The following is a 25,086-nucleotide window of genomic DNA, read 5'->3' as shown; positions in this document are numbered from 1 at the left end:
GCGGAGAATTACAGCCGTGCACACGCCTCCTTCACCAGCGACAGGAACGTCCTTAAGAACGTCCGTAAACAGGAAAATACACTGGTGTGTCTTTTAACTCTGCTGCTCTTTAACTCTCTATTGTCGTGCAAAAACGATCGAAATGTTTATATCAATTAGGATTTCAGACTGTCGTGTATCAGAAGAGGATCGTAGCCTACGCATGTTGCAGTGTACTGTCTTGGCTTGGCTTGGCAAATGTATACTGTTCTCCTGATTACTCATTTAAAATAAACTCGCTTGGCCTTTATCCGCTAGATTCTTAACCTCGACAAGTCTGAGTTAGAGGATACTTTTTGGCCGTGCCTTTAAATGTCAGTCATGTTTACTGTAGTGATGGGAAGTCCGAGTCATTTCCGCCAATCGGTTCTTTCGAACAGTTCGTTTCAATGAACCGGCTCAAAAAGTTCGTTTCAAAGAACCGGTTAAAAAAACTGATTCAGGGATAATATTTGCTTAGCTTTATAGCGCTTTATACGAAAATATTCCAGTAAATACGTATAAAATGTTCATTTATGTTTAAACTAAACAAAGATTATTTTACTCTCTTGGGTGTAGTCATAACAGTTCGGCTAGGAAAGTAACTTAGCTCCATTATCAGTTCACTCATCCGACTCATTGCGAATGGGACATGTTCTAAAATACAGTAAACAAGTTCAACCGATTGAAAAGATCCGACTCAAAGGAATGATTCGTTCATGACGGACGGCGCTAATGTTAAACTACCAGAGGTGGTGATTGTGCATAGAGCTTAGTAACATACGGATACTTATTCCTCCTGACAGAGGTATATGCATGTATTACTGCAGAGCTCTCTGGCAGTTTGGGTTGTTGTAGTGCTCACTCATTATGTCATGTTATGGTCCTTGCACTCTGTCAAACGGTAAAATGTTGTAATAATTTGCCCTTGAAAAAAAAGAAACTGTTGCAATTCTGTGGTTATTCAGAAGCTACAGTAGGGATTATGTTAAGCTGATTTAAATGTCATCTATTAAGTGATACAGTGTGATGATTTGCATATCTTTTGGTTCACTTTTCAGTGAAGGGGTCCTGTTGATTTCCTGCTCTTCGCTGCATTAAGGACGTTCTCAAATAAGGAGGGCAATCATGACAGCAAAACAAATAAGAGTGATGGTCCTCAATGACATGGAGAAACTCGACAGGACTCTCTTCCGTCTGGAACAAGGCAAGTTTCAGCTCACGTTTATCGCGTTGCATCGTCCTGAAATATGATAGTGTATTATTTTAGTGTGACATGTTAAGTGCGGAACATTTGTGGTTATTTATAAACCGTGTTGTGCTCTCAGGAGCCAACTTTATGGCTCTTTTCATTCATGCACTGATAAATAGTAAATATATAGCAGTAGAGTTTTGGTACTGACTAACGTTATATGAAAAAATTACTATAATGCTTCCATGTGAGAATTTTAATCCATTCATAATGGAACATTCCAGCAAACAAATCTTAAAGGGGTCCTATTATGCTTTTTCACTTTTTTAATTTTAGTCAGTGTGTAGTGTGTATGTTTGGGCATAAAAAAGATCTAGAAAGTTACAAATCTCAAAGTCCACTCCAAAGAGAGATATTTCGTTTTTTTAAAAATCCCTTTTCAAGAACTACAACGAACGGCTCGTTTGGACTACGGCGTTTGTTTTCCGGGCTTTGTGATATCACAAAGCGGCTCATTGGAATATCATTACAAATAATTCCCGCCTACAGAAAATCGAATGGTTGGGGAGGAGTGAGGTTGTGGTTAGAACGCTTGGTTGAGTGAGTGCATCAGACGAGACGACGAAGAAGAAGTGCTGCTGCAGAGATAGTGCATCAGAGAAAACTGCTGTGCTGTAGCTTAAAATTTTCGGCATGTCTAGAACAATTCTTACAAGTACAACACGACGTAGCTGGGCGCCGCGGACAGACGCCGAACGGCGCCCCCGATGTGCCTACACTCATAGAAAATAAAGTATTTGAATTTTAAAGACGTGGCGCGACGCGACGCTGCACTTCTCGTCCGGTGCGCGACTGCCTGAAACGCTGTTTTTTTCACCTCCGTGCCCCAACATCTTTGTTTGGGCTTCCGAAAGTGGATGATGTCAGGAAACAGTGGTTGCAATTTATTTTTTAACTCTGTTCCTGAGCATTATAACCCCAATTTGCTATTGTGTGCTGCGCATTTTACTGAGGACAGCTTCCACAACATGAGGGAGTACAGTGCCTGCCGGATTCGCCCAAAAAGCTTTTGTTGAAAGACGGAGCAAGGGGCGTGGCAGTATGAACACCGTCTAAGCTGTTCGCCAATCACAACGCACTGGGACAGCTAACCAATCACAACACATTTTGTTTTTCGGAAGGCGGACCTTCATCAAAGCCGGAACTAATTGAGCCGTTTGTGCCAGCCTGGGGAGAAAGGTATTTTAATAATGTAAATTATGTGAAAAATAATGCGTTTTTCGAACCACCAAGCATGAGAGCATGTTCTAGTACACCCCCAAAACATAATCAAGACTTTGTAAAAGAGCATAATAGGACCCCTTTAAGAACTTTTCCCTTTTAGTTCCATGGACAACATTTTTGAGGAGGTTATTATTTGTCTTGTTTATATGTTGAAAATCATATGCATCCTCATCCTCAGATGCTGTTAATGAACACTTTCAAATGAGCTGAATATAGATGGCAGCTAATTTTTATCAAGATCGAAATTCTAGATCTTTTAAGAGACAAACGTCTCTGTTTTAAAAAAGTTTTTTTTGCAAGATCTTAATGTGAAATATGTGAGATGAGGAAGGTTGTAGCCTATATGGAATAGGCTCTTATTTGCCTCAGTATTATTTATAATATAATACAGTAATAATAATAATTCAGTAAGGACAATAGTACAGTAAGTACATATTTACATATGAAATGAACAGTTTCATTTATTTATTTTTCGATTGTATCATGCTAACAGTGTATTTTTGAGTACTACTATAATGTAGGGTGACCATACGTGCCATTTTCCCAGGACGCGTCCTGGCCAGGATTTCTATATTGCCTAAAATATCTAGGTTTTGGCTTTGTTTGCGTGTGCAGACCGATCGGTGTATGACATCAAAGTACCTCGAGAGCATTTTGAAAGCATAAGGAACCGTCTGTATGGTATTTTGATGTCATACACCGATCGGTCTGCACACGCAAACAAAGCCAAAACCTACATATTTTAGGCAATATAGAAATCCTGGCCAGGACGCGTCCTGGGAAAATGGCACGTATGGTCACCCTACTATAATGGAAAATAATATGGAATTCATACAGTACAAGTTACCATGGATTTGCCATCTGATGCTGTTACTATAATACGGTACTACCATTTATATTTATAGTTTCAGTGGTGCCAGACATGTGATGGAAATATACATTGGTATTATACCACTTTATTAGGTACACCTTGCTAGTACTGGGTTCGACCCCCTTTTGCCTTCAAACTGCCTTCTTTGTGGTATAGATTCAACAAGGAAACATTCCTCAGAGATTTTGGTACATATTGACATGATAGCATCACACAGTTGCTGCAGATTTTTTTATCGGCTGCACATTTATGATGCAAATCTCTTGTTCCACCACATTCCAAAGGTGCTCTAATGCAGTGGGTCTCAATTCCAGTCCCTTTTTGTATTTTATATGCATCTCTTATCACTTCAGACGTTTGTTCTATTCGACCGTTAAGTCACAGGATATTCCACCATGATTCCAGTTCGAAGGGAGTGTACATGTTCCATTCAAAGGGCATTAAAGTGTGCAAGACATGAATTTAAATTGTATTTATTTACAGAGGTAGGCCTATATTATGTCACACTTTACACTTCTCTAGTAAGTTTCGTCTGTGTGTGAAGACACTGCAGGCCGTGGTGTAACGCAAATCCGTGAATGAATGTTCCAAAGTGAAGTAAACTTCAACAGATTTCATGTACTCAGGGAGTAGGGCGCAATGAACACTGTGTAGGGACCCTGTCAATCGGAACACAGTTCATTCGTGGAGCTCTCTTCTAACGAACTGATGATCTGAATCAGGTGTGTTAAGGACTAAAATTGAGAAACACTGCTCTATTGGACTGAGATCTGGTGATTGTGGAATCTATTTGCGAATGGTAAACTCATTGTGATGATTTGAGCTTTGTGACATGCCACGTTATCCTGCTTGAAGTAGCCACTGTGGTCATAAAGGGATGGATATGGTCAGCAACAATACTCAGGTAGGCTGTGGGTTTAAACAATTCTCAATTGGTGCTAAAGGGCCCAAGGTGTGCCTAGAAAATATCCCCCACACCATTACACCACCAGCCTGAACTGTTGATACAAGGCAGGATGAATTGTTGGTTATGTCAAATTCTGACCCCACCATCTGAATGTCGTACCAGAAATCGAGACTCATCAGACTTTTTCCAGTATTCTGTTGTCCAATTTTGGTGAACCTGCGCGAATTGTAGCAACCAGTGTGGTCTTCTGCTGCTGTAACCCATCTGCTTCAAGATTCAAAGTTTTGTGTGTTCAGAGATGCTCTTCTGCATACTTCGGTTATAACAAGTAATTACTTGAGTTACTGTTGCCTTTCTATCAGCTTGAACCAGTCTGGCTGTTCTCCTCTGACTTCTGGCATCGACAAGGCATTTTCGCCCACAGAACTGCCGCTCACTTCTCTGTAAACCCTAGAGATGGTTGTGCATAAAAATCCCAGTAGATCAGTAGTTTCAGAAATACCTAGACCAGCCCATCTGTCCATCCAACAACCATGCCACATTCAAAGTCACTTAAAATCACCTTTCTTCCCCATTCTGATGCTCAGTTTGAACTTCAGTAGATTGTCTTGACCATGTCTGCATGCCTAAATGCTACAGTTGCTGCCGTGTGATTGGCTGATTAGATATTTGCATTATTGAGCAGTTGAACAGGTGTACCTAATAAAATGGCTGGTGAGTTTGTCATTAACAGTTTTGGGTCAAGTTCTGCCATTACTTATATTAATTGATTTATTATTTATTTATTGTACCCCAAACAGCAAAATATGTCAGATGCTTCTGTTGTGTTTCTGCGCAGGGTTTGAGCTCCAGTTTCGTCTGGGCCCCACTCTTCAGGGGAAACACTTGCATGTTCACACCAACTACCCTGCAGAAGGGGAGCGATTTGAGCGCCACAAGTTCCGCGCCTTAGACTGGATTAACCCTAGTGGAAGAGAGGATGATTCGGACAAGTTCTGCACCCTTGACCTCAAGATTTCAGGGTCTTACCAGTATTACTTTGGCCATGGGTCAGTTAGATGCCTAAAAAATGTTTAAGTATACTGTCATTTCTACATCCATATTTTAGTAAAACTGTACATCATATCATTTGTTTTTTACTCTTCAGAGATAAGGAGAAGTCTGGTGGTGGGTATATTGTGGTGGACCCAGTGCTCCGGGTAGGGGCGGACAACCACGTCTTGCCCCTGGACTGCATCAGTATCCAGACATACCTGTCCAAATGCCTCGGGCCCCTGGATGAGTGGCTGGACAGGCTGAGAGTCACCAAAGAGACAGGTAAAAAGACAGCCGGTGCTATTATATTAGTTACTCTTTTACCCAATTGTTTACCAAAAATTTAAACTTTAACTGCATTTGAACTTTGCTTATCTCCTTCTCTGCAGTCTATTTGATTAAATGCACAAATCAATAACCAACAAATAACCATGGAGAAACTCAGCAAATAAATGTAAAGAGTTTGTTAGTCCAAGTTAGAAGGCCGAAAGCTACTGTAATGTCTGCAGTTTTTCGAAGTGAACCATTTTTGAGTTCATTATTTCAAAATAATATGTAAATCCTTTTACTTTGCATTTTTAACAGCAAGTCCTATAGTTGAAATTTAAGTTCTCTAAACTAACTGATTAATATTTCACATGAGCAGTGCCTTCATAGATTAATTTATGAAGTTATATTGCTAATTTACTATATCACAGTTTGCTATGAATTTCATTTATGTGGTTTCACTACATTGGCACATTAACTGAAATATTTTATAACATTCAGTTAGTAATCTGTTTCAAAGTAACTGATTTCATATTTCATGTGCATTTTTTTAGGGTATAATATGATTCACTTCACGCCATTGCAGACGCTGGGTGAGTCTCGCTCCTGTTACTCTCTGGCTGATCAGCTGGAACTCAACCCAGACTTCTCTCCTCCTGGACAAACTTACACCTGGACAGATGTTGGCAACCTGGTGGAGAAAATGAAGAATGAGTGGAATATGCTTTGCATCACGGATGTGGTTTACAATCATACGGGTGTGTGTGTTTTCATTTTCTATTATCTTTTTCTATAAGTTTCTAGATGCATTCTACATTTTTCTACATTGTTTTATGCCCTTTTTTCAAGTTGCAGACACTTCTATCCAAAGAATTCAAAAAAGCTACTATACATTCATAATTATAAAAGAATTGGCCAACTGTGGTAAATTTTTTTTAGATTGAGTATAACTTGTCACACCCACGGGACTTCCCATAAGTATTGCATGTAAATTATCTGTCTGCAGCGTCCAGCTATTGTGGGCTCTCATATTCCAATGGAAAAGGCCACAGTTCAAACTGATTGACTGTAATCTCCTGTAAGCCCCCACTAAAAGCCTTTGCATTGACTTCAATTCTAAAAATAGTTTATTTACAGAGAACAGGAGCTGTTGGTGCAACATTTGGCCTGTCTGATTTAATGCTATGCTGCAGTTCAGCAGTTGCATAGAGCTGCTAGAGAGTCCCAGTATGTGAACCGAATACTAAAGAGAAACATTTAAACCTTTATTCAGATCCGCTGACTGATTGTGGAGGTTTAGGGAAGACTGTGTTTATAAATGACTTACTGCAGGGGAGTTTGAAATGTTAACTTGCTGTGCTTAGTTTTGTTAGAGCTTCCTCAGTCCCTGTAAGATCATGTTTTTTTTCCCCTTGAACTCTTCATTGAAGTGTTATGGTAGTCAGGCTTAATAGAAAGCAAAGCTCATAGTTCATCGCTTATACCAGAGTTCAGCAGAGTTAAAGGTCAAGGAGTGTGTGATACCTTATCTGAAGCTGTGTGCTAATGCCACACATTTAAACAAGGGGAAGTCCAGTGCTGTATGTGCATTTATATAGGTTATATGTATGCAGTGGGGTCCAAAATCTGAGGCCACATTATGAATTTGTGACTCAAAGTCAAATTTAAAAAAAGTTAATTAAATAATGTTGTGACTTTAAATAAATATACACTATTGTTCAAAAGTTTGGGGTTGGTATTGGTAAGTTATTTTTAATGTTTTTGAAAGAAGTCTCTTATGCTCTCCAAGGCTGCATTTATTTGATCAAAAATACAGTAAAATCTGTAATATTGAGAAATATTATTACAATTTAAAATAGCCTTTTTCTATTTTAAAATATTTTAAAATAAAATTAATTCCTGTGATGCAAAGCTGAATTTTCAGCATCATTACTCCAGTCTTCAGTGTCACATGATCCTTCAGAAAGCATTCTAATATGCTGATTTGCTGATTGAGAATCATTTCTTATTGTTATAACAGTTAAACAATTGTGTATTTTTGTGAAAACCGTGTTTTTTTGTTTTTCAGGGAAATTTCAGGATTTTTTGGATGAATAAAATATTCAAAAGAACAGTGTTTATTTGAAATAGAAATCTTAAGATTATAAATGTCTTCACTGTCACTTTTGATCAACTTAATGCGTCCTTGCTGAATAAAAGTATTAATTTCTAATAATAGTGATGTAGATTAAAAAAATTAATTCAAATAACAAATAGTTAAGGTTCTGCATTATTTTGAAGCCACTAATGGTATTCGAAAATGCTAAATACACACATTTTCATTAGTGATCTCAAGACTTTTGGACCTCATTGTGTATGGTTTGTAATCTATCCAATCATTGTTCATTCTGTCTCTTAAGGACCTGTAATTTGCTCTTAAAATACATCAGTACATCAAAGAAAGATCCATATCTTTTTTTTCAGCAAAAGTTAGAATCACTAATTCAGTCACTTTTCATTGATGTCTCCCTCTTTATCTTTGTTCATTTTTGTTTATTTGGTTGACAATGCCATGATAACCTCTGTGTTTTCCTGCTTTTCTCAGCTGCTAATAGCAAATGGATTAAGAAACATCCCGAGTGTGGTTATAACCTGGTGAACTCTCCCCATCTGAAGCCGGCCTGGGTGCTGGATAGAGCCCTGTGGCACATCACCTGTGCTATAGCTGATGGCAAATACGAAGACGGGGGTCTCCCAGCCCTAATCCAGAATCACGAACACCTCCATGTGAGTGAATCAGTGTCTGTTTGAAGCCTTAAAACAGAATTCATTATGAAGTATAAGGTGCTCTTATTTCCGTCAAGACAAACTGTAATGTGTTTTCACTAGGCCATTCGTGGAGTTCTCTGGCAGGATGTGTTTCCAAAGATTAAACTGTGGGAGTTCTTCCAAGTCAAAGTGGAACCGACGGTGGAGCAGTTCAGAGATTTACTCCAAAGTGGTGAGTTCCTGGGAGGTTCTCAGACACTTGTGTTAAGAGAAATGAAAATGTTAATGTGTTTAGTGGTTTGTTTTAAATTGTCTGCACAGGAGCCAAACCTAATAGGAGCAAGACTGAGGGTAGACAGCAACTGAAGATCATTCAGGACCCTCAGTACAGACGTTTTGGAAACACAGTGGACATGAACTCCGCTCTAGAAACCTTTGTGCCCCATGGGTCAGTATGCTGCTGCATTGAGCATGTGTTCACTATAGTGTGCTTATTATTCTTTATGCATTGATTTTATGTTGTTGAATTATACATTAGTTTTATGTTGTTGTAGGAACAGTCCTGGTGCCATTGAGGATTGCTGTAACTGGCTGAGGAGAAGACTGGAGGAACTCAATGGTGAACAGTATCATGAAATTCAGCACCATCAGGAGCAGGTGAGTCTCTCTATACCTTTACCTCAAATTTCTTTGGAATCCAATGCAGTGATGTAATTTATTTACCTTCAGGCTACTAACTGCATTGATGGAACTGTAAGCTATGAAAGAATAGCTGACCACGGACCCAAGTTGGGCCCCGTCACCAGGAAACATCCTCTGGTTACTAGGTAGCACGGTTCATTCTATCAGACTCTGTTGAAGATTTAGCATCATATTCATTTGTGTAATAAAGTTTGTTCGTTATGTTTGCTATGATATGTAATGCTGTTTTGTCTGTATGCAGATATTTCACTTTCTCATTTGAGGATGCAACTTTAGAGCAGGATCTGGAGATGATGAATCAACCAGAAAAGTCATGTCACTTCCTGGCCCATAATGGCTGGGTCATGGGGGACGATCCCCTGAGGAACTTTGCAGAGCCAGGTTTACCAGTTTGCCTTTCTGATCCACCTAAAAACATAGAGCTGGAATAACTACAACCGTCCTTTCAGTGGCCAAAAAAAATCTTTTTTTCTGGATATAAAACTGTCTTTCACTTAATTGCATGTTTGTGTGTGTTTGTTTGTTTGTTTTTTGCTTACTAAAATTGCTATTTGAAGATCTTTGAACATGTATTACTAATCAAATGTTTGGGGTCAGTAAGATTTATTTTATTTTTTTTAAATAAATGACTGCTTTTATTCTGCAAGGATGGAATTTATTTGATCAAAAGTGACAGTAAAGACATTTATAATATTACAAATGAATTCTATTTCAAAGAAGGACATCCTTTTAAACTTTAAATTCAGAAATTTTAGGCAGCTGTTTTAAACACTGATAATAATAAGAAATGTTTCTTAAGTCACAAATGAGCATATTAGAGTAATTTCTGAATGATCATGTGACACTGAAAACTGGAGTAATGGCTGCTGAAAATGCATCTTTGTCATCACAGGAATAAATTGCATTCACCATTGTACTGTTCTTAATGTTTTTGATCAAATAAATGCAAACTTGGTGAGTAATAAGAGATCTTTCAAAAATATTACCAACCCCAAACAATATTGAACCCCACTACAATATTGAAAGCCACTCTTTAACCATATTTAAACCCACTCCTCAGAAATCCACAGATTTTCTCCTAAAAGTTGTGCAGATTATATGCGTACTTGTAAAAATGTATTATGTCACAGTGGATTTCTATGAGAGCAGTGATGTAATTCTGATTGTAAACACAAGGTGGCGATATCAACACATTTACTCAACCCTAATCATTGACAACACTTGCCAAGCCTTTTTGGCAGTAAGGTGAATCAAAGTTGTTTTTTCTTCTCATTCTGGTTAGGGTCCAATGTCTACATCAGGAGGGAGCTGATCTGCTGGGGTGACAGTGTTAAACTGCGGTATGGCAGTGGGCCCGAGGACTGCCCCTACCTGTGGGCCCACATGCAGAAATACACAGAGATTACGGCCAAGCACTTTGTGGGAGTGCGTCTGGACAACTGCCATTCAACTCCACTGCATGTGGCTGAGGTACCGTGGCAGTGTTAAAAGATGGATTATTACTTTTGGCTAGATCACAGATGAATAACATGTTTGAGATTAACTATGTGTAAAGATTAATATTAGACAAAGGGGGGCAGGATTGCTTTTTTTTTCCCCCTTACACATTTTTATATGACAAGATTGTTAGTTACTGTCTTGGTTAGTACGTTTTGGATAGTGATTGTTCCCCATCCACTGTTTGCTACGTCACAGGCTGTACTTCACATTAAAAAAATATTAAGTGTGGCTCGTTCTCCATCCTTTGCTTATTGATAAACCGGTGATGGTATAATGGTCATGCTATGCAGCGGATGCTATTTTCAGTTTTAATATGGTGTTTTTTAAATTATAAAAGTTTGATACGATTTTCAATCTTTTATTAGACAAATTAATGTGTTTGAATCTTGATAAAATGCATTGAACCATCTGGTCACGTTGGGATTAGTCATGTTGATATTATTTATATCTAAGAAGAGTAACAGGGTTGACAGTTTCACAGTTTAATTTAACATTAATTAAACAGTTGAATTAAACCTTGTGCTCAAGAGCATGGAACTTCAAGTTAAAGAGTTTTGTACTGCTCTCTGAGGTCCACTTATAATGTTATCAAGATTTTTACATCAAAAAAACATTATAATTTAGAAGTAATAGGCTATTTTCTGTCCTGTTTTGACCCTCGCATCAGAACGCTCTGATTGAATAGGCGTGGCGGATTGTAGACTCTGTAGTAAACGCCCACTGCTATGATTGGCTAACAGTTTATGTTTGACAGCCTACATCTTTCAAAGATGGACGCTGCTGTGATTTAGGTCAAAACTGCATAAATACTCAGTACATATCAAACGATCTGTAATAACAGACAAAGAAAGAGTGATCACGTAATAAAAACAGTTACTCACACTTGTATGGTGCGACATTACTGTCGGATCCAATATAGTCGGCACAGCATCGTCTTTTAGTTTCAATCTTTCTGAAAATCTTGCGTCGAATTGTGCCTTGTTTGTAAACTAATCCACGGTAAAATTAAGTGAACAAATGACCAAGTTCTTACTGACACGGTCTGTTGGTAATGTTGGGATCAGAAGGAAGGCAATGCAAAGACTGTTTTTCCACAACTTGGCACTGCAATGCGTCTTGATGTCTTCAGAGCATCTTTATCATTTGGTTTCTGCGAAAACCTGTTTTTGCCTCTCGTTATTCATCTTCAACATGAGTGAATTGGTGGGCGGGGCTAAACAGGCAGTGATGCAGAAGCAGGCGTTGATCTTCTCCTGCGGAGGCGGGGTTTAGCCACACTAAAGTGACATTCCACAAGCTGTCGTTTTGTCAGATTGGCTTCAATATAAGTTTTTAGACTAGCGAGTTTTGAGTTCTGAAACTTACAGGATGTTTTTATGGTACAATGACCTCTTATATGTCAAAAGTGAATGATTTCTCAGTTTATGACCCCTTTAACCGATAATTAAAAAGTGGCTGTTTGTAGAATCATCAGCATTACTTCTGTTTAACTATACAAAATCATAGTAACAGATTGTCTCTTAAACCAAGTGTTAAAAAAGGAGTTTTTTTTGAAGAGTTAACTTCTTTTAAGAAATAGTTCACCCAAAAAATACAAATTTGCTGAACATTTACTTACCCTCAGGCCATCCAAGATGATATTTCATAGTTGAGCTTGCTTCTTCATCAGAACATATTTGGAGAATTTTAGCACTGCGTTTCTTGCTCTCCAGTGGATCCTCTGCAGTGAATGGGTGCCGTCAGAAAAAGTTAAAACAGCTAATAAAAACATCACAGTCCACTAGTAATGCACACAACTCCTTTGCATTTTGAAAAACAAATTGTGATAGAAAATGAGTGTTTCTACATTACAATTAAAAGTGGCCTGTTATCAGAGGTGACTGTGTCAAAGTAATGTCCATATGACAGAAATGTACAGTTCTAAGATTACACAAATCGGCAACAGCTGTTTATTGTTAAAGTTATTTTAACGCGTATGTATATGTAGACTCAAATATCACCCAACAAAACCCTTTAGCATCATTTGACAGTTTTTTAGGCCAGCAACCCCTCTCACTTTTAACTCATGTTGTGCTCTGCAGGCCATGTTGGCAGCAGCCAGATCAGTCAGACCCAATCTCTATGTGATAGCCGAGCTCTTTACAGGCAGCGAGCTGATTGACAATGTGTTTGTTAACCGGCTGGGAATAACCAGTCTTATCAGAGGTATTGGAGAGTCTTTTAGCATGACACTAACAATGTCTTATTTGTTTGTCTTTCTTTTTGCAATGCATCACCTGTCATTTTCTCAACTAACTTTCTCTCCTAAATATATATGTCCAAAATCTCTCACCTTGACATTGAAAATCTTGCTTTCCACTTCTTGTCTCATTTTGGCTTCATTTGAGGCATGACTCTCTCCCTTTCTGAACCCATTTTTCACACCCCATCTGACACGCTAACAACCGTGGTGTGGTTTCCTCTTGGCTGTGCGTCTTGCCCTAACCCTGCTTGCTGCAGTTCATGCTGGAGGCTGCCCGCACCCTCAGACCTGACCTGTACGTGGTGGCCGAGCTCTTCACAGGCAGCGAGGAGCTGGATAATGTCTTTGTGACTAGATTAGGAATCTCTTCACTGATCAGAGGTACGGCCTTCTAATAATCCTGGTCTTGCATTGTGGCTGTTTTGTTATGTTGTTTTTGTTACATGAGTGTATGACTTGAAATCTAACTCCATCAAACATTTCGAATTGTTATACTACAATCACCAATCAAAAGTTTGGAGTCGGTAAGATGTTTTTAAGGTTTTGAAAGAAATGTATTTGTTAAAAAACAAATGTTTTCTGCTGATTTTTTTTTTTCAGTATTGTTTAACGCAGAGAAAGTTCAAAAGAACAGCATTTATTTGAAATTGAAGTCTTTTGTAACATTATAAATGTATTTACTGTCACTTTTGATCAATTTAATGCATTCTTGCTGAATAAAAGTATTAATTTCTTTCAAAGTAAAAATCTTAATGATCCCAAACTTTTGAATGGTTGTCTAAGTGTACAGAAACTATCACTCTGATTCTACCACAAATTATTGAAATCAGTGTTCATTAGCTTTTCATTATTTATTCGCCTCATGTTGTGCCAAACCTGTATGACTTTTTTTTTTCTTTTGTATTGGAGCTTTCAAGCTTAAAGGATACAAGTGCACCATAAAACTAACCCCAAAAAAATTTAAAAGTAGTCCATATGACATGCTCACTATATTCCAAGACTTCTGATGTTAAACAATAGATTTGGGTACGAAATGGTCCTAATTTGAAGTCATTATTTATTGAAAATCTTGATATCTAACTCTCCTAGGTGCGTTCATGAGAGGTGGCAATGTGCAATTCATGAAAGATCACTTTTTTTAGTTGTTTAGAATAGATATTTTCAATGAATCTATTGATCTGGTTAGCAAAACTGGTCCAAATGATTTGTTTACATATAATTTGAATTTTGAAAACAAAGTCATACAGGTGTGCAATGCTGTGAATATGAGTGAATAGTGATAAAGTTTTTATTTTTGGGGAGAAATAAGTAGCGCATATTAAAAATTATTCAGCTTCGTACTTTGCTTAGTGTCATTCTTTGTGCTGTTGTAGAGGCGATGAGCGCAGGAGACAGTCATGAGGAGGGTAGGCTAGTGTACCGGTATGGAGGGGAACCTGTGGGGGCTTTTCTTCAGCCCAGTCTCAGGCCTCTGGTGCCCAGCATTGCCCACGCCATGTTCCTGGACGTCACACATGATAATGAGTGCCCTATTCAGGTATAGTGTTTCAAACACATAATACAGAATGTTGATGGAGCTACTTGAATGAGTTATTATTTTGATGTTCTGTCTTGTAGATCCGCTCTGTATATGATTCACTGCCCAGCTCTGCTATTGTTTCTATGGCCTGCTGTGCCACTGGTAGCACCAGAGGCTACGATGAGTTATTACCCCACCAGGCAAGAGATTTAACTTCACACACACCCACAAAACATGGATTGAGTTCATTTTCTGAGTCCTTCTTTTTTGTGTCTGCCATCAGATCTCAGTGGTATCAGAGGAGCGCTTCTATAGCAAATGGAATCCTCAGGCTAAGCCTTCGTCCCCTGAAGAGGTCAACCTGCAGTCAGGAATCATCGCCGGAAAGCTGGCCCTCAACCAGCTACACCAGGAACTGGCATCAAAAGGCTTCAACCAGGTAAATGCAAATTCAGTCTGAGGTCCTCCGGTGGGTCCACAGTGACAATTATGCCACACAGACTGTTGAGTGATAGTCCACTGTGCAGCACCAATGCAGGTTTGGCAGAAAGGAGCATCATGGCCGCAACGGGGGCACTTTTGTGTAAATGAATAAAAATAAGAATGAAGACAAAACCCTGTTTATTTAAAAGCTTAATGGAAATCAAGTAAACGTGAATATAAGAAAAACTGCAATTGAAAAAGAGTGGGTGAAAAATGTACAAAGTTAAAAACCACCAAAATAGATATAATAGTTTTTGTGTAATGAGCTATTTGCACATGGTGGAGGAGATCAGTTTACAGAGAAGGCATCACACCTGCAGATGGCGATATGACATGTAACACAAGTTAGGTTGCCAATGGACTTTTTTCACATTTCCAGGTTTCTCAGCAGCAGAATTCGTCATAGTTGGGTAAACTTCTATAGCAGTGAATGGGAGAATACCACAAATACATTTTTTGCATTCCCATTTCCACAAGTAGCAAAAGAAAAACTCCATGGTATTGTTTTCATGACTTTCAAAAAAAGGAAAGAAATAGAGAGATTGATAACGGCAGTCAGTAGAGAGAATGATGTCAAATTTACTGTCACTCCCATAGACGCTGTATTAGAAACACCCTCTCATTAACGTTAACTAGTTTTTTTGTAATTTGCCAACACATTCAAATAATACACATTCAAATAATACATTTACATATGAATTTAAATATTACATAATAAATATAAGCCAAAAAGTAACCTGACATTAAGAATGTATTAATATGAAATGTTATTAAAATTCTATAATAAAACCATTATTATAAACTAAAAATAATAAGTAAACAGAATTAGAAATAAATAGTATTAAAATACAAATGCAAATATGCAGAACTGTAATAAACTTGGACAAATTTAATCGGGTAACTAAATAAATCATTGCTAGAACTAACTAGCTAAAGAAATAAATGTTAAAATGTATAGATAGTTTTTAATATTTTTATATATTATGTCTTTATTAGATATATAATGTTAAATACTATATGCAAATGTATAAACTAGAAATAAACTAAAACGACGAAGTACATTTTTAAATAGTACTAAGATAAAAAATAAAACTGATATTCAAAACTATAATAACCTTTGACAAGCTTTATATGCCTTTGGGTGTTTTCTTAGGTGTTTGTGGACCAAGTGGATGAGGACATTGTGGCGGTCACCCGTCATTGTCCCAGTACGCACCAGTCAGTGGTGGCTGTGTGCCGCACTGCATTCAAGAACCCCAAACACCATCGCTACACAGACGAGGTTCCATCAATGTGCATCCCAGGTGTGTCAAAGATACGCTTCTCCTGATCAGAGAGGCTGAACCTTCTTCAGGTTTAACTCAATGAGATATCCTCTCTCACTCGCCCTCAATGAGATTCTGTTCTGGCATCTGGTTTTATTCTGTCTCGATTATGTGTCCTTGGACTTAATGCCTGACTGGAAGCCAAACCCTGAAATCTCTCTGAAATCTCACAGGTAGGATAGAGGAGGTGGTGCTGGAGGCGCGTACCGTGGAGAGGCAGGCGGGCTCCTACATAAAAGATGAGAGGAGCATTAATGGCATGCCTGGGTACACAGTGGAGATTAAAGAGCACATCCAGGTAACCTGAGTGCTGTGAGACCACTCTAATTATAACTGTCTTAAGCCGACACAATGGCCTCCACTGAGAACACTCATTCACAAAAAAGCAATACTCAACCCCTACCCTGCAGTTTAAACACCACAGCCCTCCAATAGCTCTGGTTTCATCTCAACAACTTGTTTTGGTAAACCTCCCCTTTCCTGTCTGGTTGTAAATGTCTGCCGCCCGGACTTGCATGGCCTTTTGATTGCCTGTACTGTCAACACTGCACGAGTCAATCTTATCTTTTGGTCTCAGAGGTTCCTTTGTTTGCGTCTCTGTGTTTTCTCAGCTGAAGGACAGTAAGGTGGTGCAGCAGGCTGGGGTGACGTCTCGAGGGCGCAGTGAATATGTGCAGGAGATTGTGTTTGAGCAGCTGACGCCTGGAAGTGTTATTGCTTTCAGGTTAGACTTCAAAAGCCTTACTGTCCCTGTACCAAATCAGGATTTTGCAATAAAGAGGTTATCCAACATTGAACCAATTTTTTATTTAATTTTTTTACAAAAAGCAACAAAAACTTAAACTTGAAATGTACTTATATCAACATGAACTGCATAGGCGTAGCCTACTGACTTTTTATGCAGGGATTGACTTTAAATACTATTGGATAGTTGCCTTGCTAAAATGGAGTTTAATTGGACTCCTTGATGTCAGCAACAAACGATTGAAAGTGTTTTGAAAAGTTTGGGGTTGGTAAGATGTTTTTTGAAAGTGGTTTTATTATGCTCATCAAGGCTGCGTTTATTTGTAAAAGCAGTAGTATTGTTAAATATTATTGCAATTTAAAATAACTGTTTTCTATTTGAATATATTTTAAAAGGTAATTTGGCAAAGCTGAATTTTCATTACTCATTAGTCATTACTCCAATCTTCAGTTTCACATGTTTCTTCTGAAATTTATTTTAATATGCTGATCTGGTGCTTGAGAAACATTTATTATTATTATTATCAATGCTGAAAACAGTTGTCCTGCTTAATATTTGTTGAAACACTTGTTGTTGTTTTTTCAGGATATTTGATTAATTTCTATTCATCAAATATCCTGAATGAATAGAAATTTAAAAGAACAGCATTTTATTTAAAAATAGAAAACGTTTGTAATATTATAAATTCTTTACTGTCACTTGTGATAAATTTTATGTCTTTGCTGACTGAAAGTATTAATTACTTTAAAAAATCTTACTGACCACACAATTTTGAACAGTAGTGTTAATTAAGTTGTTTTTAATTATACATTTAAAAAGGTGAAATGTCTTTCTTTCTCAGGGTGAGTCTGGACCCCAAATCTCAGGAGCTGGTTGGTGTGTTAAGGCACCATCTCATTCAGTTCAATCCGCTGTATAAAGCAGGAAGTCTGACTGATCCAAACACACCCGACATACTGAAGAGTCCACTGACAGAGTGAGTTCACATTTCATCCACATTTATGCTTTTCCACCATCATGGTGCTAGTGCCCTGTCTAGATCCTTTTCGCAAATTTTCTCTGAAGCTAATGGACATCCCGATCCTGTTTTTGTTGTGCTTAAGAGCTACTGCAGTCTTATAATCTAGATCTCCTACATAGATTTTCTTACCGTTTAGAGAACTGAACATTTATGTCTTCGTTCATTGTTGAGAAGTTCTGAAGATGCTTTTTCGTGTTTCATCTCCACACCAGGATTATGTCTAAGATGACTCTGGCTGATATGAACGTTCTTCTGTTTCGCTGTGATGCAGAGGAGAAGGAAGAGGGTGGGGGCTGCTACAACATCCCCGGCTGGAAGCCACTCAAATACGGTGGTCTGCAAGGTAGATGAAATATGCAGATGAAACTTGTATTTAACAGGAAAATATACATTAGGTTTATACTTTGTGAGATTAAAGGCTTTCCAGGTGTCTTAAAGAAGTCACACTGGCAAAAAATGTTGTCATTTCATTCTCACAGGTCTGTTGTCAGTTATGGCAGACATTCGACCCAAAAATGATCTAGGCCACCCGTTCTGTGACAACCTAAGACAAGGGGATTGGATGATTGACTATGTGAGCAATAGACTGATATCACATGGGGACACACTAGCCGAGGTAAATGAGTCAAGGGATCAAAATAAATACTGTATGTAGCAGATAATCTCAGGGTGTTAGCTGTGGTTAAAGTCTTTGGAAAGATCCAGAGTTACCAATTGCTGCTCCTATTCTTAAATCCAGTAGTTAAATTTGTCAGTAACGTGTCCTTAGGTGGGTCAGTGGTTCCAGGCTATGTTTACCTACCTGAAGCACATCCCTCGCTACCTCATCCCCTGTTACTTTGATGCCATCCTGGTTGGGGCCTACACTACTGCACTTGATGTGACCTTCAAACAGATGTCAAGGTCAGTGTCTCAAGAGGACTGAGACAGATCATCCTGGTATTTGTGTCTATTCTGTCCTATTTTCTCCTACAACTCTTTTGAGTAGCTAATTGGTTCTCACAAGCCGATGGCGCAGTCAATCAATCTGTTATGTAGCAACCTTTATTATTTACTTTGAACCTGGTCCATCTCAGTACTCTGTGCCATGTGAATTTTCTTTAGCCCTCCTCCTCCCCAGCACCACCTGTCTAGATCTGCTACTGGGTTCTATCTCCTTTCATTTGCAGTAGAAGTACAAATCCTAGTCCCTGTAATTAATAGCAAGTTCCAGCAGTAAGCCTTCACTCATCCCAGCAGCCTAGCATATCTATTCCGCCAAGGTCAATCCTACCTACACTCCATTCTTTTCAATAAAATTTTGTTAAAATCTATTTTAAGAGTTGTCATGACTGAAAGTAAGTTTCTCATATTTCAAGAGGTTTCTGTGGGCTGTTATAAGATTACCCTTATTGTGTACGTGTGTGTGTGTGTTAGTTTTGTGCAGAATGGCTCCTCTTTTGTGAAGCTGTTGGCTCTGGGATCGGTCCAAATGTGTGCCGTTGGACGTTTTCCAGCTCTTCCACCTCTCTCACCAGCCCTGAGTGATGTGCCTTACCGTGTCAGTGAGATCACTAAGCAGAAAGAGGAGTGCTGTGTTTCCTTGGCTGCAGGTGACTCCAAAGTAACCCACAGAAAACCCTCAATATGTCAGATTGAAGTTCCACAAGTCGCCAGAGTAAATTAATTGTTTAGTGTTTCTAGCCGAATAGCCGAAGTATCTGGGCTGCTAACACAGGATGGTTGGATTAAACTTAACAATGACCTGGTACAGTGATCTGTTATTATTCTTGATCTTGATGACTTCCTCATTCCACAGGCCTACCTCATTTTTCCGCTGGAATCTTCCGTTGTTGGGGAAGGGACACATTCATCGCCCTGCGTGGACTAATGCTGGTCACAGGCCGTCACTTGGAGGCCAGGTACTCATTTCAATTCAGTTCATTACTACAATAATGAACCAAGACCAATAGGCATAAGAATCTTTAGCAACTTCTCAGTTTGATTTTAATTCAGGGAATTGAATATTAAAAAATTATTCTCAAAGCATATCAGTTTTTCAGAAACCGTGCAGATGGACACATTTTTTGGCAAGTTTAGGAGTAAATCCAGCATATGCTTTTATAATTTATTAGTTTAAAATATTAATATCAATCCATCCAGAATCATTTGAGCATCATTTTCCCCTCTGTGGATGACCTTAGATTTGAGAAAAAATTTAATCATTTTATTCTTGAATGTATAGAGATAAGATTTCTCCCTCTCAGTTCTTTTCTTTCGCTTCATCCTGCTTTACAGGAACATCATCCTAGCCTTTGCTGGCACAATGAGACATGGATTGATTCCTAACCTGCTGGGAGAGGGTGTAGGGGCCCGTTTTAATTGCCGTGACGCAGTGTGGTGGTGGCTGCAGTGCATTCAGGACTACTGTACTATGGTACCCAACGGCACTAACATCCTCCAATGCCCTGTGTCCAGGATGTACCCCACAGACGACTCTAAACCCCTGAAGGCTGGTACTGTGGTGAGTACATCACCAAAAAAAATATTTTTTTTTTGTTCATATTTTGTTTCCATAAGTATTGTTTTCCACTAATTAAATATATATATATATATATATATATGTATGTGTATATATGTGTATGTATATATGTATGTATGTATATGTGTATATACATACACACACACACACATTTATCCTTAAAACAAAGTAAATTAAATTGTTGCAGATGTCCAAAAAGATATTAAGACCTATTATATACAGTGGGTACGGAAAGTATTCAGACCCCCTTAAATTTTTCACTCTTTGTTATATTGCAGCCATTTGCTAAAATCATTTAAGTTAATTTTTTTTCCTCATTAATGTACACGCAGCACCCCATATTGACAGAAAAACACAGAATTGTTGACATTTTTGCAGATTTATTAAATACATTACTGTTAAAAAGTTTGGAGTCGTTAAGTGGTTTTTTTTTTTTTTTTAAACATCACACCAAGGTTAAATTTTTTATTTTTTTTTAAATCAAAAATATAGTACAGTAACATTTGTGAAATATTGTTACAATTAAAAATAACTGATAAAATGATGCTGAATTTTCAGCTGCTATTACTCTAGTCTTGAGTCTCACATGATCCTTCAGAAATCATTATAATGCTGATTTGATGCTCAAGAAACATTTCTTGTCATTATCAATGTTGAAATCAGTTGTGCTGCTTAATATTTCTGTGTAAACATTTTTGAGGATACTTTGATGAATAGAAAGTTAAAAAGAAGAACATTGATTTGAAATAGTAAAGACATTCATAATGTAAGGGTGCATCTCAATCAGCTCCCTATCTCCCAAGCTCGTGAATCAGTATATCTTGTACACGAATCCGGTCACTGGTAAGTTCCCTGGCTCACTGCACATTGGGACAGTGATTACTCAATTTCCGGCGACTACGTAGAACATGAACGGACAACATTGTTTTAAAATTAAAAAACATCACCTCTGGAACAGGCAGGACCAATCTCTTTTTGATATTAATTTTATTATCTTTAAACACGTTGTTCTGTTACATGTTCTTACTACATTTCAGCTGAACATTAATTGTAAATGTTAACTAAATGTGTTCACTACCTGTTTAGCGATGTTTGTCAAAACATACTAAAAAAGCAGTTTGTCTTATATTTATCGAGTTGCCTCGTGCGTTTTATGTTTAGCGCTTCAGAAATGTGACGTAATTTCCGGTAAGGGAAAGTTTCAATGGTGCATTGTGGGATTTTTCAGGGAGCGAATGTTCCAGTGCACTGGAAGGATTTCGCGATTGAGACCGCCCTTAAAATGGCCAACTCCCTGATCAGTGTCCTGACTACTGAACTAGGGAGCTGATTGAGGCGCACCCTTAGAAAACATTTCTGTCACATTTGGTCAATTTTGTATTCTTGCTGACAAAAAAATGTTCACCAGTAGTTATAATAGACTGTATAATGCATTGTGAATGCCAATTTTGGTTTCACTGTTACCCAGATTGTACAGACCTGTATTGTTTTGTTTCGGTGATGCCACAGGATCAGCTGCTGTATGAGGTCATTCATGAGGTCATGGAGCGCCACATGCAGGGTATAGAGTTCAGAGAGCGGAACGCCGGACCACAGATTGACTGCAACATGAGAGACGAAGGTATAGCCTTTTTAATATATTTTTAAGAGTCCTTTGAGAAAATGTTGAATCTGTTGTATTCTGAACCCTCTCAGGCTTCAGCATTGTGGCCAAGGTTAACCCCGACACCGGCTTTGTGTATGGCGGAAATCGGTTCAACTGTGGGACCTGGATGGACAAAATGGGAGAGAGTGAGAGGGCCCGCAACAAAGGGATACCAGCTACACCCAGGCATGCGTTGAAATCTCTTAAAGCCAAATATATTCTATTTATAAGATGCCATTTATAAGTGGATCTCTTTTCTCTGCCTCACTTTCTATGTCTGTGGCCATTCAATATGACTCTTATGTTCCTAATGCAGAGATGGATCAGCGGTGGAAATAGTGGGTCTATGCAAATCTGCCTTGCGTTGGCTGGTGGAGCTACATAAACAAGGGCTCTTTCCTTACAATAGTGTGGCCATACACAAAGACGGTGAGCTCAGATGGCCCTTACTAGAGCTCATGACATTAGTTTGTTCCAAAACTTAGCGAGCTGCTCTTCTACACAGCATTTTAAAGGGGTCATATGATGCGATTTCAAGTTTTCCTTTCTCTTTGGAGTTTTACAAGCTGATTGTGCATAGATAAGAGCCCTGAAGTTGCAAAGACTAAAGTCTCAAAACCAAAGAGATATTCTTGATCAAAGTTAAGACTCTGCCAAGCCCCCCTAAAACGGCTCGTTCTAGCACGCCCCCACATACCTAGGTCACTATGTGGGAATATTTGCATAATGCGCCCAAATGTGCATGCAAAGAAAGAAGATGTGGTTTCAGTAACCGCAGTTAGTGTTGAAGCAGCCATGTCAGGAAGATGCTGCGTGTTTCAGTGCAAAAGCACTTTATTTGGCCTTCCGAAAGTAGATGCATTTAGGAATCTTTAAGATTACTTACAACAGAACAGCAATGCATTTTATGGACGACCGTTTCGTGAACCTAGGAGAGGAGGTAATTCTGACTTTGCTATGACAATCTGGCGCTTCTGAATCAGCTACTGTTTTGTTATTAGTTTAAGTATTTGCTATTGACTGTTCAAATGCGGAGTTTTGCGCATCGTGTGTGTGTGTGTGTGAGAGAGAGAGAGAGACAGCGGGCATCATCAGGCACTCTCCCAATGTGCGGGCTTTTTCAAAAGGTAGAAAGCAAAGTAATGCTGCCCTCTTAGATGTCTTGTTCAACAAGTTCAGTGAAAAAATGAACGGTAGAAAGCAAAGTAATGCTGCCCTCTTAGATGTCTTGTTCAACAAGTTCAGTGAAAAAATGAACGGTAGAAAGCAAAGTAATGCTGCCCTCTTAGATGCCTTGTTCAACAAGTTCAGTGAAAAAATTCATCCATGATGGCAGACAAGTTGAGAGTAAGGGCAACTATATAAATATATTTAATTAAATTCAGAAAAGGATACATAATGTATGGAACTAATAATTTATCGTTTCTTCTATTGTTTGTGAGCATTTTAGATCACTTACCGAGGTTCCATATTAAATCATAGGATGCTGCCTTAAAAGATAGCTGCCTAAGTAGACAGCAAGGCAGCTTTGGATCAAAGCTAATATTTGTGATTTACTCCAAAGGCACAAATACAGAATCTCTGAATCACAAACATTTACATTATACCTGTAGGCAAACAGCTCTCTATGTCCTATGATGAATGGGACAGAAAAATCCAGCAGAGCTTCGAGAAGATGTTCTATGTGTCCCATGACCTAAATGACCCCAATGAGAAGCATCCTGAGTTGGTTCATAAGCAGGGGATTTACAAAGACAGCTACGGAGCTTCCAGCCCCTGGTGTGACTACCAGCTCAGACCCAACTTTTCCATTGCCATGGTGGTGGTGAGGATTCGTTCTAAAACTAACACATTTGATTAGATCTGAATATATATTAGATTTCTGTTTGTTTTTATCTGCTTATTTATTTATTTGCAAAGTTATTTATTTACAATTTATTTGCTTGTGTATTGTTTTTTTGCATGTTTGCTTATTTATTTATTTATTTATTTGATTACTTGTTTATGTGCTTTAATTGCCTGTTTATTTATATATTATTTATTTATGTGTTTGCTATATTTGTTATCTCATAGTGTTTTATCATGATTTTTAGCATAATCTAAAATTATTTACAGCTGTATTTGTGTTTTATGTTCATTTGGTTTTATAATTAGCAACCATAATTACTCAAATTGACAGTTTATATAAGTCTTTGTAAACTGGTGACATGCTATCTTTTTATGCGAGTACGAAAAATATGCCATCATGATGTTCAAAAATATCAGTGAAAATCAATTTTAGGGAGCAAATTATTTGTGCTTCCTTGGTTGGTGAGAATCTAAGTTAGGCTGGCCACACACTTGATTTTAAGCCTGATTTGCACCCCTGAACAATCAGGGGGGTGTGGCCCGAATCGAGGCTTGTCGCAACTCAAAAAAATCCTCTATTATGTGATGTCATTCCGATTATTTAACTGCTCCCGACGACTCTTGATCTCTCAGCGACGCTGACGTAATACCTGCGATTGCCAATGAGAGAGAGAGAGCAAGTGTCACCTACCGGATGTTGTATGCTTCAATAGCTTAAACTTGGCAGCCACAAACATGCCACGAATCTAGAGTACGTAGATAGAACATCACCCATATTCTATTTTGTTTTTCACTGTACTACAGAACTTGCGCCAGGAGAGCCACCTGACAACGTCAATTGTCCTCCTTGTGTTTTTCTTCACTAGTCACGTTTGATCTCTCGTGTCCCTGTGAAATCATTCCTACAGTCAACAAGTGTGTGTGGTCTCGCGGTCAGGTCGAATCATCTGGTGTGCGCATCCAGAGGATTATAAGGCTAAAAATCGGTAGTTATAAAATCGGTTAAGATTTGAAAATCGTCTAATGTGTCCCAGGCCTTAGTGAGTAAAAGCTTAATAGTTTGTAATTAGTATATTTCTAATGGTTTTCCTTCCTAGGCTCCAGAGCTGTTTACTGTGGAGCATGCTTGGGAAGCACTGAACATTTCAGAAGAGAAATTGCTTGGCCCTCTTGGGATGAAGACCTTAGACCCAGAGTGAGAGTCCTAAAATTT

The 25,086-nt window shown here is 38.4% G+C and overlaps 1 protein-coding gene across 1 annotated transcript in view; it reads left to right on the top strand.

The window, feature by feature from the left end:
* The window catches only part of LOC107589898 (glycogen debranching enzyme-like), a 33,970-nt gene continuing 8,884 nt past the window's right edge, over positions 1–25,086 (top strand). Inside the window, exons 1-31 of the mRNA XM_016278473.1 lie at positions 1–84; positions 1,080–1,225; positions 5,111–5,321; positions 5,420–5,589; positions 6,129–6,332; positions 8,159–8,340; positions 8,443–8,554; positions 8,644–8,770; positions 8,877–8,979; positions 9,052–9,149; positions 9,266–9,405; positions 10,307–10,494; positions 13,024–13,147; positions 14,140–14,303; positions 14,384–14,485; positions 14,569–14,724; positions 15,922–16,072; positions 16,267–16,391; positions 16,705–16,817; positions 17,680–17,814; positions 18,072–18,202; positions 18,339–18,475; positions 18,629–18,762; positions 19,276–19,451; positions 19,658–19,760; positions 20,137–20,362; positions 21,890–22,001; positions 22,076–22,211; positions 22,342–22,454; positions 23,639–23,850; positions 24,971–25,068. Coding sequence (XP_016133959.1) covers positions 1,147–1,225; positions 5,111–5,321; positions 5,420–5,589; positions 6,129–6,332; positions 8,159–8,340; positions 8,443–8,554; positions 8,644–8,770; positions 8,877–8,979; positions 9,052–9,149; positions 9,266–9,405; positions 10,307–10,494; positions 13,024–13,147; positions 14,140–14,303; positions 14,384–14,485; positions 14,569–14,724; positions 15,922–16,072; positions 16,267–16,391; positions 16,705–16,817; positions 17,680–17,814; positions 18,072–18,202; positions 18,339–18,475; positions 18,629–18,762; positions 19,276–19,451; positions 19,658–19,760; positions 20,137–20,362; positions 21,890–22,001; positions 22,076–22,211; positions 22,342–22,454; positions 23,639–23,850; positions 24,971–25,068 — 4,262 coding nt within the window. The 5' untranslated portion in view covers positions 1–84; positions 1,080–1,146. The remainder of the gene's footprint in view (positions 85–1,079; positions 1,226–5,110; positions 5,322–5,419; positions 5,590–6,128; positions 6,333–8,158; positions 8,341–8,442; positions 8,555–8,643; positions 8,771–8,876; positions 8,980–9,051; positions 9,150–9,265; positions 9,406–10,306; positions 10,495–13,023; positions 13,148–14,139; positions 14,304–14,383; positions 14,486–14,568; positions 14,725–15,921; positions 16,073–16,266; positions 16,392–16,704; positions 16,818–17,679; positions 17,815–18,071; positions 18,203–18,338; positions 18,476–18,628; positions 18,763–19,275; positions 19,452–19,657; positions 19,761–20,136; positions 20,363–21,889; positions 22,002–22,075; positions 22,212–22,341; positions 22,455–23,638; positions 23,851–24,970; positions 25,069–25,086) is intronic.

This window comes from Sinocyclocheilus grahami, unplaced genomic scaffold (genome assembly GCF_001515645.1).
Source record: "Sinocyclocheilus grahami isolate Dianchi unplaced genomic scaffold, SAMN03320097.WGS_v1.1 scaffold121.1, whole genome shotgun sequence".
NCBI classification, from domain to species: domain Eukaryota; kingdom Metazoa; phylum Chordata; class Actinopteri; order Cypriniformes; family Cyprinidae; genus Sinocyclocheilus; species Sinocyclocheilus grahami.
The sequence above is the reverse complement of the archived record's forward strand: the minus strand, read 5'-3'. Positions and strand labels throughout refer to the sequence as shown.